The 14,959-nt window shown below is 42.4% G+C and overlaps 1 protein-coding gene across 3 annotated transcripts; it reads right to left on the reverse strand.

Moving 5' to 3' along the window:
* Positions 1-2: 2 nt before the first annotated feature.
* On the reverse strand, positions 3-14,737 carry apba2a (amyloid beta (A4) precursor protein-binding, family A, member 2a). Of its 3 annotated transcripts, none has more exons than XM_036148497.1 (12): positions 14,633-14,737; positions 10,502-11,721; positions 9,149-9,259; positions 8,748-8,787; positions 8,509-8,654; positions 6,003-6,089; positions 5,735-5,920; positions 4,887-5,066; positions 4,601-4,813; positions 2,540-2,659; positions 2,314-2,454; positions 3-734 (listed from the first exon to the last, which is right to left on the reverse strand). In XM_036148497.1, the coding sequence occupies exons 2-12, from the start codon at positions 11,687-11,689 to the stop codon at positions 663-665; spliced, it is 2,484 nt and encodes an 827-aa protein (XP_036004390.1). In that variant the 5' UTR covers positions 11,690-11,721; positions 14,633-14,737; the 3' UTR covers positions 3-662. The 3 variants fall into 3 exon arrangements, with proteins under 3 accessions (XP_036004390.1, XP_036004376.1, XP_036004383.1); XM_036148483.1 differs by having other exon boundaries at positions 8,509-8,660; XM_036148490.1 differs by lacking the exon at positions 14,633-14,737 and adding an exon at positions 14,400-14,626 and having other exon boundaries at positions 8,509-8,660.
* Between the last annotated feature and the right edge of the window lie 222 nt (positions 14,738-14,959).

The raw sequence follows: 14,959 nt of genomic DNA on the forward strand, positions 1-14,959 counted from the left end.
CATGAGTTTAGGAGAGAAGTGTATTTTTTCGTCACTACATTCATCCAGTAATGAGTATATTGATACATTCTTGTACTCTCTGTCGCTCAACTTGTACTGTATCACCTTAAACCAGGAGGTGCGTCTTTGGCCTTCAGCGGCACCGTGATGCAGAGTTTGGTGCCTTTGTACATCATGTTATTGTTGACTTTTAATACTGTAATAGATTATCGTGTCAGATTTGAGACTGAATTCCTGGTCCGTTATTTCTCCACAATCACATGCATACTGTATTTTTGCAGGAGTAGTTACGACCTTCCCAACAAAGCCCAACGTATTTACAGTAGAAGTTACATTTTTTTAAACCCCATATGCATTATAAAAATGACTAAATAAAAATAAATGTGCTAATTTATCTCTTCATAAGAAAATAATCATGACCATAAAGCTACTTTTCTTTGACACCATTACCTCACGTACAGTACTACAGACGGTATTCACATTATAAGGCCATTATGATGACGTAATTCAATATAAGACCTGGAAACGATGTTCTTTACAGCATTGCAACAAGAAGCAAAACAATTTAAAATGGTAGAAAAATAAATTCCCTTCATCCCGCTGGGCGACCTGACGACAGCCGGACATCCAGAGCTCCGGAGGACCGGCCCGTGCCGGGGTTTCTATATGTAGATCGGCGTTTCTTGTCCTGTCAGGAGCCTGAACATCACAGCAGGCATCGTCTTCATGTTGATCTGGCACAAGAGGAGAGTAGATAAGAGAGGGGCCGTTCTGCAGGCAGGTCAAGAGGCGTGTGAAGATTTGGATCTCTAATCATGCAGTGCCGTGTTGACGTTGTGTCGAACCTTTCAAGTTTCAACCAGAAACTTCAGCGTATTTTACTGGGAACGCATGCAATCAACCAACAAAGTAGCTCATGAGTGCAAGGAAAAGTTTTAAATCTGTCATGGGGCTTTGAGCGTTTTTATTTTCCACAGTATTTGGTAAAACCAATTTGCAGCTGTTCTGTGAATGTCTCAAAGGTTTGCAGGAGAACATCGATGAAGAACCAGCATCATGAAGACAGCAGAGAGTTTAAAGCAGGGTTAGGTTGTGAAACAATATCCCAATCTTTTAACATCTCACAGAGAACACAGTTCAATCCGTCATCATAAAATGGAAAGAGTGTCACAGCAGCAAAGCATGCCACATTTAAAGTTAGCAAAAAGCCAGGTAGGGGACGTAGAAAACACGTGGAAAAGGGTGCTGTGGGCAAAATAGGACCATCTAAACCTTTTAGCCCACAAGCAAAAGACTATGTGTGAAGGAAAATAAAATCCGCACACACACCCTCAAATACATCATCCCAAGGTGAAACATAGGTGGCAGCATAATGCTGTCGAGATGCTTTTCTTCAGCCGAGGCAGGTCTGATTGATAGTAAGAGAAAGCCAGTTTGAGGCACAAAACACTTTATACTGAAGTGGCAGTCCACTTTCCAGCTGGTCAGCGAGGCTCAACGTTGAATGCAAAAGCTCACCCGTTTTAAATTTCACATTTATACACTACTTTGTGTTGACCTATCACATAAAATCCCAAAGAAACACTGACATTTGTGGGTATTGGGTGAAACTGAAGCATAACTGTGCTTCTGCCAGGAATTCAAAGTGTAATAGCAACCAGTGAACGCTAGGGGGTGGTATTTATCAGAAAGAGAAGTTCACATTATGTTATTTAGGTTATGGTCACATATTTACGCTCAAGTAAATCAATGAAAAATGTTTTCTGATCCAATTTAAATGTTACTTGTGTTATTCCCTCCCTGCGGCACTGTTTACAGTTGAGTTGCAAAAAAGGTACAACATATTCTTTAGTGATTAAACTGTCATGTTTTGAACGTTTGACTTTATTCCTGCTGATTTATGTCTTTAGATAATTCCTTCTGCATGCATGTTGCGCTTCATGGATAAAGGAAATTTCAGCCGTAAAGCAATCCCACACTGCAAAAATGGATCTAAAAATAAGTAAAATGTTCTTAAAGTTAGTGTATTTGTCCTTGATTTGAACAGGTAAATAAAATTATCTGCCAATGGAATGAGTATTTTGACCCCTAAAATAAGATAATTAGACATCCTGGACTTAAAATAAGATGATGGAGATGAGTTGTTCCTATTTTAAGTGCAAAAATCTTATTCCATTGGCAAATCATCTTATTAACCTGCTCAAATCAAGGACGAATGCACTAATTTTAAGAACATTTTACTTATTTTTAGTTCTGTTTTTGCAGTGCAATGTCAGATGATCTCTGAGAAGGTTGCAAGTTGGCTGGTCTTACCTCCCCCACTGAGACAGACAGTGTTTGAACAATCTTCTCGTGTGCCATGGCAACAACACTCTGCCCCTTTATTTCGATGATTCTATGTCCGACCCGGACTCCGCCTCGCTCGGCAATTCCGCCTCGCATCAGGCTGCAGATCTGTCCAAAACACAGCGAAAGCGTAAGAAAGCCGACCTCGGCCTTAAAGGTTTTGGAGCCCTTTAGCGTCGGGGCTTTAACTCACGATTCCGTTCTGGACGCTGAAGCCGAGCTGATACTTGAGGTCCGGTCTCTTGATGAGAACGGTAGTAACAGGGGGGCAGCTGACAATGCTCAGCTTTACCTTCACCTGATTCTTCAAACCCTGGAAGAAGTTGATTTAAAACAGCCACAAAGAGCCTTAATGTCACGACAAGGTCATCAGGATCTAGGCTTTGACTCAGCCCAGAGCTTTCTTAGATTTCAGTCAGGGGTTGTTGGATCTACTGGTATGCTTTCAGTCATTGTCATGTTGCAGGGTCATGTTGAGTTCCACCTTTAATTTAAATATTTATTTTTTAATTTTTACAGATGCTCTCACATTTTTCTCAAGCACCCGTCTGATGCATGGTAGAAACCATGTGTGATAGAAACCATAATTCCTGAAGTTTTGGCTTCTAACTACATTCTCTTTGGCAAGTTTAATTATGTGACACACCGGTGCGTTGGGTGCATTTGGGGCATCAGTCTCTTAACAATTAGCCACTAACCAGCTTATTGTTAAGAGACTCACCTCTACCCAACCACTGAGCTATATTATACACTGGAGTGCTAATCGCCCGCTGTTAGAACAAGTCGCTTTGAAGCCACCAGTCGCCATATTGGTACTCCCTATTTTCCTCCAGTAACTAGGGAATATGTGCGCTAAAGCATCGAATAACGAGGATTTTCTCATGTTCAGGGGGGGCTTAAAACTTTTAAAATGTCAAATGCCATATACTTTTATGTTATGTTCTAAAACTATCAAGTACTGAGAAAGTCATGTGCTGAAATACTTTGCATTTTATTTATTCATATATATCCATCCATTCTCCAGACCACTTATTCCCTCATGGGGTCGCAGGGGTTGCTGGTGCCTATTTCCAGCGTTCACTGGGCGAGAGGCAGGGTACACCCTGGACAGGTCGCCAGTCTGTCGCAGGGCAACACAGAGAGACAAACAACCATTCTCACACACACTCAAACCTAAGGACAATTTGGAGAAGCCAATTAACCTAACAGTCATGTTTTTGGACTGTGGGAGGAAGCCGGAGTACCCGGAGAGAACCCACGCATGCACAGGGAGAACATGCAAACTCCATGCAGAAAGACCCAGGGGTGTACTCGAACCCAGGACCTTCTTGCTGCAAGGCAACAGCGCTACCCACTGCGCCACTGTGCAGCCCTATTCATATATATATATATATATATATATATATATATATATATATATATATATATATATATATATATAAATGTTTTTATATATATATATATATAAAAACATATATTTACATAAACTGTATGTATACATAAATATACATATACACATAAATATATATACATATGTATATTTAATATGAATAACATGTAAAATATTGCAGCACCTAATTTCCTAGTAGTTGATAGTGTGAGTACATCCACTGACTGTAGAATTACCTGTGAAACGTTTTCACTTAGCCAGAAAACTGCTTGTTGTTGCAATTAAATCCTATGAGATTCTGTGAGAGTGGGCACAGTGACGTCAGTGAAAACACCCTATTAGCCACTAACCAGCTTATTGTTAAGAGACTCACCTCTGCCCAACGCACCGGTGTGTCACGTGATCAAATGGGCGTAATTTGATTGGCTAAAAGCTGCTCAACTCAATCTGGTGCCGATTGCTTTTGGTTTGAGTGACAAGAATGTCAATACACTTGAAGGGAAATTTTTGTAGGCATATATTTGCAGGTGAAATTTTGCTCTTGAATTTAGAGCAAAATCATACACATAATTTCACAGGATAAAAATTCTGTGTAGTAAATTCCTTCTTCCATATGGGGGTCATCCAACAGTACAGTGACTTCAAACAAACATCTAAACTGGTATTGGAACGGTTAAAGCATTCTGATAATAAGCTTGCGGGGTGGAACCCAATTAAACTGCACTAAAAAAGTAATTGACTGTGCTTAAAAGCTGGATCCACGCAAAGAAACAAGAGAATCCCATGAATGTGTGTAAAATTCTGACCAGAAGTGTACATCCAAATTAAGGTACACTGAGTACCTGTGGCTGATGTACTTCTCACCTTAATGATGCTCTGACAGGTGGCCAGTGGCAGTCCCACCAGACTTGTGTCGTTGATAGACATAATCTGGTCGCCCACACTGAGTTTTCCGGATCGAGCTGCGGGACCGGTGTTCAGCATGCTGGCGAGGATGACGGTGGGCAGAATGGAGCCCCAGCCGGACTCCACTATCACCACGCCAAGGCTCTCACCTTTCTGTTTCTCCACGTACAGCTAGAGCACGGAGAAAAGAAGATACGTGATGCTATCCGTTCACGTTTTCTGTTGGGAGATGTGAATGTCTCACCTCTTTGCGGTTTTCGGAGTTGGAGAAGTGGACGAGGTCATCGTGGTACATTTCCTGGGAGTTGATTATGTCACTGTATTGTTTGTGGCTCAAGTCGGTCGGGTTGATGCCGTTGGCCCGCAGGAATTCTCTGTAGGCCACGCTAAAAGCTTGGCCGATGGACTGTGCAATCAGCTGTGCCTATTGAAAAGGGAGTGTTTCTGGTAAACTGCTCAGCAGAAAAGGTTTTCCCGGCTGACAACAGCCAAGCAGTGAGAAAGATTACAGTGCATCGAGTGACTACTTCAGCTTTCTTTACTTTTTGTCACATTACAACAGCAAACCTCAATGTATATTGATCTGATTTCACGAACAAGACCAACTATTGTTTATAATTGTCACTCACATACAAAGCGCCATCATATATCAGAGCTCTGGATTACCCCGTATGTTCCTAAAAGAGCACTTCGCTCTCAGACTGCAGGTCTGCTGGTGGTTCCTAGAGTCTCTAAAAGTAGAATGGGAGGCAGATCCTTTAGCTATCAGGCTCCTCTCCTGTGGAACCAACTCCCAGTTTTGGTCCGTGAGGCAGACACCCTATCTACTTTTAAGACTAAGCTTAAAACTTTCCTTTTTGATAAAGCTTATAGTTAGAGTGGCTTAGGTAATCCCGAGCTATCTCTGTTGTTATGCTGCTATAAGTTTCAGCTGCTGGAGGACATAATAAATCCACTTTCCCTCACTTTGTTACATTCTCCTACTACTCTCCAATTTTGCATTATTTCCTGGCATTTCAGCTTTTTGCTTTCTATTCACACAGTTTTTTTTTTGTACTTCATAGAAAGTACTATACAGGTGCAAGTGCTTACATCTTCTGACTCAAAGACATAGCAGATCATTCTGTACTGAGTCTTCCCTTCGCTGGCAGAATCAGATGATTCGGAGAAATCCTCTGATGAAGCCTGGGACATGCGTCTCCGTGCCATCAGAACCACGATGCTGCCAATGTCAGCGATGTAGGAGATGGTCCGCAAGGCACTGTCCATCAATGTCTCCTGCAGACAGAGGGTATAATCAGGATTTTAAAGGCATTAGACGCGGACACGAGATCAAATCTGCACAAAAGGAGTTACTGACCTGTGTGTCGGCATTCAGTACTTTCACAGCTTTAGTGGAGATGAAGAGGTCCACTTCAGTCATCATCTGAGAGTCCTCATCTTGACTCTGCGAAATAAAAATTATAAACTGACATTGCCTTCTACAGCCCCTTACAGAGATAATGTAGTCAGAAAACTATTATCAAAACATTGATCTAAAGGAGGTCGCCTCTTGCATTGACTACTGTAACTCTCCTCTTTTTGGTCTTCCTCACAGATTCCTCCATAAGCCTCAGATAGTTCAAAATTCAGCAGCCTGCGCTATCACCAAAACCCCCTCTTTCCACTACATCACCCCTGCCCTCTGGCAGCTGGTCTGGCTTTCAATTAAACCAAAAACAGAATTCAAAATTCCTCTGCACACATTCAAAGCCATCCACAACCTCGCCCCTCCTTATCTGTCAGATCTTCTGCACATTTCCACCCCGTCTCGTTCCCTTAGGTCATCCTCCTTCATCCACCTCACCGTGCCTTCCAGCCGTCTCAGCACCACGGGGAGGAGAGCATTCAACCGTTCTGCTCCCCAGACATGGATCTCCCTCCAGCCGTAATACTGACTCTCTCCCTCTCTTTACACCACGACCGAAAACTTGCGTGTCTAAGAAATCATACTCTGCAACTTTATTGCGTTTAACCTTTTTTTTTGTACCATGTCTTTTATTGCACAGTTTCTTTGAGCGACCTAGAATGTTAAATTAAAAGCACGGATATTATTAAAAGAGGTGATGCTACGGCTTCTGTGGGTATTAAATCAAATTTATTAGCCAAGCAGCGGACTGAAACACTGGCAGATCAACATACCCTATTGATTGATAGGTACTTATTGATTGGTATTTATTTCAGACACACAAGTAGATAATAAATGACAGTATACTGTATGTCCATGTAACATAAATTACATGGACAGTCTGAAAAAGGGTGTATTTGGCAGAAGCAATACGCTTATAATGCCCACCCTCCAAAGCCAATTTACATTGGACTAGAAAGCAAAAGATAAAACCAAAAACCAAATTTTAACCCTTGTTTGTGTGTGCTTGTTTGGGGCCTTTATCAAGGCCCCAAACAAGCACACAGATAAAAATAAGCACGAGAAGCTGTGAGCAGTTTATGCCTACCATAATAACCCCTAACCTGCTCACCCCTCCTCTCCCATCACATATGATGTTTAGGCTTACTATGGCAGAAAAATTATCCAGATTTGTTCTAACAAGGACATATAATCAATTAAACATAAAAATATCTACTCATCCTACGAATTACTGGCTGCAGAAAAAAGGGGGGAAAAAAGCTAATTGGTGTAAATAAATGCGGAAAAGGTTTCACTGACTAATTTTGTTAATGTGTTTTTTAGTCAATTCTGAAACCTTACAATGGTGGGCAGTAATGGCTGCAGTGTCACGCGTGTAGAGCAAATTGTTACATGACCAGAGATGTTTATTCTCTGGTTGAACCTTGAGAAAAGGATGGCTGCTTCAAAGTGCCCATAGATGAGTAAACTATATTATAATAAGCATGTTTACCATCTGCTGGCCCAGACAATGGAGGTATCGTTGCAGTTATGCCTAAAAATAAAAACTAGAAAGCAATCCATTGTTATTGTGATTGTGACGGGACCATAAGCGAGAGGTAGGCCATTTGCCGATTAGGATGGTCCATATACTGAGTGTGTGGGAACAAATGAGGACACTAACACCACTGACTGTGACCTAGCCGCTCCTTCTACCCACTAGAAGAGCCGAACTGAGGAACCTCAGGGGTCCTTTAGCAGAGAAGCCAATCTGAGAAACCTCCAAGGAGCCGCTGGGACAAATGTGGAATACCGTGGTCAGAAATACGTTTGTCAGAGTTTGAGGATTCAAGTGGTCACATAAACCAACCAAAGGGAGCATATCTGAAAGCTACCATATGAAAGAAACCCCACAAATACACAAAAACCTTTGGTTGAGAGTACATACGAAAAAACACAAGTCACACTTTTACATTTGCTGTTTCTCATTTAAAAAGATTAAATATTCCTGATTATTCCAAAGGATTTCTAATGACACGTGATTTGGGGCATTTTCTTGTCTGGCAAAGATTTTGAGAAAATGTGGCTTAATGTTATTTACTCCGGCAGTGCAATTAAAAAAATGTATATTAAAAATACACAATTTATTATTCTTTCAATCTGCAAAGGCCTGTTTAATAGTATTGATAAAAGCTCTTATTATTTTTATGTCAGTTTAAAAACCCAAGTTACAAAGACGTAGCTTTGTATGACAATCAAATTTCACCGCTGCGCTCAAAAAACAATTTTAGCTCACTCAGTATCCTTTATGGCCAAAACCAATTCCCTCTCGTTGAAACGGGCTGATGAAAGCAGAACGTATCGGTTCATTTAAAACACCCACAAACCCGATCAATAGATGCTATTGGCCGTCTGCCTGAATGCTGATACTGAATATTTATTGTCACTGTAACGAGCAGAACGAAAAGCTGCTGATTACCTTGATTTGACTGACAGCTTTGTGGGCCTGCGACATGCGCACCGACTTGGACGGATTCTTATCAGACAACACCTGAGTGCATCCTAGGTAGTTAGCAGCGAAGATGATCCCGTCGATGAGATCCTCCGGCTCGCACGGACCTGGGACTAAAACTTTATTGTAAGTCGTTTTCATTTGCATCGTAGATTTAAGTAAAAATGAAATATTTTAAAAAAGTAGTAACATTCTAACACATTTACCATCCTCAAAGCTGGGAAAAGCAGCCCCTTCCTGTGATTTCTTTAAAAGAAGTTAACAAAATAAGAAAGGTTGATAGACTCAAAACACGCAGTCGATCAGAAAAGACAAAGTAAAAAGTCATATTAAGTGTAGTAAAGTCAGTATTTCATAAAGATGAGGTGAATATCTTTATCGTCCCTCAATGGGGAAATTCTGGCAAAATACACAAACAGAGTTACTCAGTAGCTTAGTTTTAGTATGAGCAAGAAGCTAATTTTGATGATTAGCTTCTTGCTGATGATTGCACAAGCAAACACCTCAGAGTGCAAATGGACTTTAGCAAAGAACAAATACAATAGACTTTATTACACAACTGAAAAAGATGCAAAATCGTTAGTTTGGCAATAAAAGTCATTTTCACCTTGGGAGAGTTGTTTTCCTCTCCAGAGACCGGCTCTGGGCATTGAGGCCCGATTGGCTGCTCTGCCGCCTCCTCGGGCGTCATGGCTGTGCTCGGCTTCTCACCCTGATCCTGATTATACACAAACATCCAAGTTTTTAGAAAAACAGCAGCGTAGTGAGAAGATGTCAAGGACCACATATTAAGCCCTGCATCGGTCCCTCTGTGGCAATAATTATGGAAAAGAAAAACACCTTTCAGGGGAGTTACAGCTGCAAAGTCTTCAGAGGTACGTCTCAGACTGGGCCATATTAAGACCATTATACACTTTAATCTAAATCATTGTATAGATGTTGTTGTCCTGCAGTGAGATGAACCTCCACCCCGTATCAAGACTCTTGCAGCCTATAGCAGGTTTTCTTTTAACGGCATTGCCCTGAGTTTAGCTTCATCCATTTTCACATCACCTCTGACCATCTCCCCTGTCCCCGCTGAAGAGAAGCATTCCCACAGCATGGCGCTGTCACCAACCAGTTTAACAGCTGGGATTGTATTTTCAGACTGAAATGCGGTGTTAGTTTTCCATTTAAAATAGTGCTTTGCATTGAAACCAAAAGTTCCAATTTGAGTCTTTTTTAAACAGAAGCTACTTTTTGTTGTTATTCCCCCCTCCTACTTTGCCTTGTGGCAAACTGCAAACATGACTTCTTGTGGCTTTTGTTCCAGATTTGAGCCTCCAACCTGAAAATGTATACCTGCAGCTCCTGCATAGCTACCATGGCCACTTTGGACCCTATAGGTTCACATTTGTTAATACACTGCAAAACAGAACTAAAAGTAAGTGAAATTTTCTTGAAATCATTGTATTTTTCCTTGATTAGAGCAGGTAAATAAGACTATTTGCCAATGGAATAAGATTTTTGCACTTAAAATAGGAACAATTTATCTCTATCGTCTTATTTCAAGTGCAGGGTGTCTAATTATGTTATTTTAGAGATGAATTGTTCCTGTTTTAAGTGCAAAAATCTCATTCTATTGGCAAATAGTCTTATCTACCTGCTCAAATCAAGGAAAATACACTCATTTCAAGACATTTTTACTTATTTTTAGTTCCCTTTTTGCAGTGTACTCTCTCTGAAGGAAATTGGTTGCACAGGACTTTATTTAACAGAATCTGAGTAAAGGGGACTGAATCCAAATGCAAACCAACGGAAACCATCTAAAAGGTTCCACTTTAAAATTTGCTCTGTGTTCACAAACAGTGTGCTAAATACAATTAGGTTTGTTGAAATGTGATTTTTTTTTTTTTAAACGTGGCTGCTGACAGGTGGAAGTGAGAGTAGACGAGATGAGAAGCTGCGTGCTTTCCCTTACCTGCTCCGGTTTCTCAGAACCCCTCTGCCTCTCCTCGGGGGACTCCCTCTGTTGTTCTGCTGTGTGAAGAGGAGCCAGGGCTGCTTTGCTCGGCCTGGATTCACTTTCCTGCTTGTCAGCGGCTGAGGGATGGGGCTCGAAAGCAGGAGGACTCTCTCTGTGAGGCAGGGTCCGCTGGGGGTCGAGGGGCGACTGAGCGTGACGGGCTGGAGGAGGATGATGGTGCTTGCTGGAACCGGGCCGATCTTTGGACCTCACTGCAGACTTCTTGGACATAGTCTTTGAATGCTGCTCGCTGCTGCTGCTGCTGCTCCCCCCTCCTTTGATCCCAGGGACAACGTGCCTAGTTTCGTCCTCTGCTGCCCCCCTTCCCCGACCTTTTCCTTGACGCTCTTTCCCTTTCGGCCCCGTATGGGGTGGCTCCGGCTTCTTACCGGCTCCTGACACGCTTGGATTTCTTGGTATGCGAGCTTCATCTTCTCTTTTTCTTTCGTGGGCTCCCTTTTTAATTCGTTCGCTCTCAATGCCCTGATAAAGGCTGGAGGGCCTTTGAGCGTTTATCTCTGCCTCGTCTAAATCCTCTATGAATCTGGCCCCGTCCAGCATCTCTTCAAAATCCTCTCCGTCGTTGAAAAAGAACCGGTCCCCTTGAATTATTCTCATCCCCCCCTCTGCTTCATCGCCAGCAATCGGGGCACAGTGCGACTTAAAGCGGTGACCCATCCTGTAGGGTTTACCTTCTGATCGTGGCCGTTCGCATTTCTTGGTGCTATGAAGAGGCTTTTGGGTGATCTGGTCGGCAGCGGGATCCTCGTTCCTCTCCTCAGCTCGCTGCACGCCCCCAGAAGCGTGCTGGTTGTAATACCTCACGTTGACGGGCCCCTGTCTGTTCACATGCAGCACCTCGTTGTAGTCTTGCTCAACGTCCGAGCCCACGTTGTCGTACTCGGAGCAGGCGTCCTCCATGTCCTCCGGACTCGGGTCGCAGCTCATGTAAAAGTGGTTTGAAGGAGCGGGCGGAGTCGGCTGGTCATCGCTGTCATTCCTCAAAGAACAAGGTGGTCGCTGAGTCTCCTCGCTCCCGGATTGCTCCTCCTGGCTTGGTTTTGTGGGTCCGGCACCGGGGCACAGCGGAGGGCCGGCGGCCAGGGCTTTGGACATGCTTCCTGGCTTTTTTCCATGAGCCATAACTGGCCCTTTTGAGTTTGCTACCCTAAGCCCTGCAAACAGTAAATACAAACAAAACAAAAAAACGTGGATGCATTTCCAACACAAAATGAATAAATTGTGATATTTCCAACACAACATTCGTAAAGTCATCAAATGTGCGACGTTTGGCTTAGAGGGACTTAACATAACATAAAATAAACATTTTGCTCTTAAATTGTGTTAGTAACAAACCCCGCTATATGAATAAACAAAAGGCCCCTTTATTCCGTACACTGTAAAAAAGGAAGCCTTTTCAATGTAGCAACTAAAGTTCAAAAGCTGCCTTAAAACTGCAAGTAAAGTCAACTTTCAGATTTGCATATTTCCATCTTAGGAAAATTCAGAACAATTTACAACCATAAGTTAACATTGGAAAACACAAGCAAACTTAAGTTCTGTGTCAAAAACTCATTATAATAGGTTTAGTTTATGGGACAAAATAAGCGCATTGAACTTAATGCACCTGTCGATTTTTACAGTGTAATGACACACCTCATCTATCTATTAACGCATAACCGTGATCGCAGTCATTTTGTTTGTGGTGTCATTTGTTTTCTGTTGTCTTGCCCGCTTGTGTCGGCTCTGATTTTGACCTGAGCTCCAGCAGGTGGACTGCTTCAAGTCAGTTCAGGTGACACCCAGTTGTGTTTCTTTACCCCCAAAAACCCCTATTTAGAAAAAAAATTCCCCTCAAATAAAAGATAAAATAAAAACGTTTGGTATGTGACAGAGTGTTTTAAATTTTCTTGGCCAGATCAGATCTATGTCCTCAGAGTAAGCTCCAACCGTGCAGCACTATTTTTTAATGTTAGTGCGAAGGTTTGTTTTCTCTGAAATATTGTAGAATGTATTCTTGGAAAGAAAATGTGCTACTGTGGTGATCCGGACCTGGATAAGAGTGGTAAAACAAGAGAAATTCACGCCTTGTCCCCTTTTCTATCGAAGAGATAAGATTAGGCAGAGCTGCTTTCCTCTAATGTTTAATGAAAAGTCTTGTGAAGTCTGGATAACCATTAGTTCTTTATCTGTTGATTAATAAGATTGCCAGTGATACTTTAAGGCTTTAGAAACCCTTTGTTTTCAGTCAAAGTAGATTGTTCTTCATTTGCCGTCCACATATGAGTTGTTAGTTTGTTTTTTAACACCAGTGGCCTTTATTTGACAGCAGACCGACAGGAAACGTGGTTGAGCGTTGAGGACTGAGGCCTCCAGATGTGAGTTGAACGCTCTACCCCTGCGCCGCTGCCCCGCCTGGTTTATTACTTTGTTCTAAACAGCAAATACATGAAAGTATCCATTGGCTTGATTGAAAAAACTGTTTTACACTCTCAATCTTTCATCTCACTGTAACCTTCTCATAGTCTTTGGATCATATATGCTTATCTCAGACTAAAAATTAATCGGGCATGAGGAATAAATTCTAACTCCTGATCTTTATGAGTATGCGATAATAATGGGTGATAAGACAGCCACGCTATAAAACCAGCCTGTTGCTCTCAGCATTGTATTTAGGATGGTATGCATGACAATTCTTGTGCCAAACATAATGTTTTGCATGTAAAACAAGAAGTTAAACATGTTTCGATGTAAAATATTCTATTGTGGCTCTGGCTGTATGGTTGGGAGTCTTTTGTAGCCTCTAACTGGTTGTAGTTGTTTTTTTTTTTTTGTTCCAATCGACTCTACCAAGCTTTCCTGTTCCCTACAGATTTTTTTTTTTTTTTTTTTTGCCACTACCATGTTTCACAGTTATTCGTTACTTTGTGTTGGCCAATCACATAAAATCCATATAAATAATGTGTTGAAGTCTGCAATTGTATCAATGGCAAAATGAGGCAGGGTACATTTATCCAAGACACTGTAACTCCTAATCAAAACAACGTCAATCAGAGACCTGCGATAATACAAAAACAAACATTAGCGACACGCAAAACCAGCAGCAGACATTTCAAACATACATCCCCTGCATTCACCGTAAAAACGATCAATGCATTTACTGTCACAGATTTTACAGACGTGTTGACTTTTCAGGGTGCACAGGGTCCATCGGTCTGGCAGCGCTTGACTATGGCTGTGAAGGAGGAACAAAAATCTCAATCGCTTTATGGTGTTGGCCCTGCTGTAACGTGGCTTTGTCGTTTATTCAGCACTCGTGGTACTGGAGAGAGGACTTGGTCTGTATAGAGGCCAGGATAAACAAGTCACACCCTCTTCTGAACCCCAAGCATCTCAGAATGTGACTTAGACCGGAGCATCTTAAACGGAGGCTTAGGTGCCTCTTTGATATGGACCCACACGCAGAAATGAGTCAGATTTGGTTAAAACTGGGATCGTGGTAACAAACGTATAAACCCTAAAAAAAAAAAAAAAATCCCTGCGCAGCCCTACTCCTGACCTCTCCGTGGTGCTGAACTGCCAATTAAAACAACGAGGCTCATTAAAGTGTATAAAGGAGCCTCTATAATGTAGCTTTTCATGCCTGCAATGCCCTTGACGTGGTCGTTGGTGTTTTTTTTTTTTTTTTTGTAAAGCCATTTCATCGCACTAGCACCGCAGCCTGCAGGGGTGGTTGTTGTTGTGGCTCCCCCCCTCCAGTGCACGCCGCATTTTCCCCATTTTACATGTTGGCAAAACAAATGTTTCCCTTTCGCCTGTTGGGCTCTCAGAAAGACAACCGACTCCCTTTTACCCCGATTCCAATGGCTTAACCATCCGAGAGCATCCCGTCGTCCTGCTGCCGATCGACCTTGATTATGAAGCACCGAGACTGCACCATGCTGGCATCCTCCTGTTACTAATGTGGGGCTGATTCGTCGCAAAGAGCCCGAGCATCCAGCGCTGTTTTTCAGCTGAGCTGCTCGACGCGCATCCCTGTTCTCTTTCCCGTCTCGGTGCACAGAAAGGTGCGGCTCCTCCACTTACCGACATCAGTGTTTGTGGGGCGGCCCTCTTCGTACCAGCGTCGGTGTGTTGATCAGATCTGATCGCTCTCCAGAATAGGGGGTGGGGTAAAAGGGCTGGGGGTACAGGGATAAAAGACGCACAGCAGCCCAGGACGCTGGGTAGGTAAAACACCCCTCACCATGTGCTCGCCCACTGGTCAATACCGTCTAATCCCAAATAAAATACACATTGAGTGCACAAATAAATCATATGAAACAATTAATGGATATATTCTATTTATTGTATTTAGTGTCTTGGTATTGTATATAAGTGGTTTGCCAGACTGTTGTTTTGCTTTGTCGTTAT

The sequence above is a fragment of the Fundulus heteroclitus genome, chromosome 2 (assembly GCF_011125445.2).
Source record: "Fundulus heteroclitus isolate FHET01 chromosome 2, MU-UCD_Fhet_4.1, whole genome shotgun sequence".
Lineage (NCBI taxonomy): Eukaryota > Metazoa > Chordata > Actinopteri > Cyprinodontiformes > Fundulidae > Fundulus > Fundulus heteroclitus.

Bases quoted from the DNA above. Each gene is read 5' to 3' on its own strand.
- apba2a (XM_036148483.1), bottom strand. From the start codon at position 11,689: ATGGCTCATGGAAAAAAGCCAGGAAGCATGTCCAAAGCCCTGGCCGCC. The intron at 5,921-6,002 runs GTCAGTAACTCC...CTCTGTCTGCAG, and splicing joins TACTGAATGCCGACACACAG to GAGACATTGATGGACAGTGC. The intron at 2,660-4,600 runs GTGAGAAGTACA...AACTTCTTCCAG, and splicing joins CCTGTCAGAGCATCATTAAG to GGTTTGAAGAATCAGGTGAA.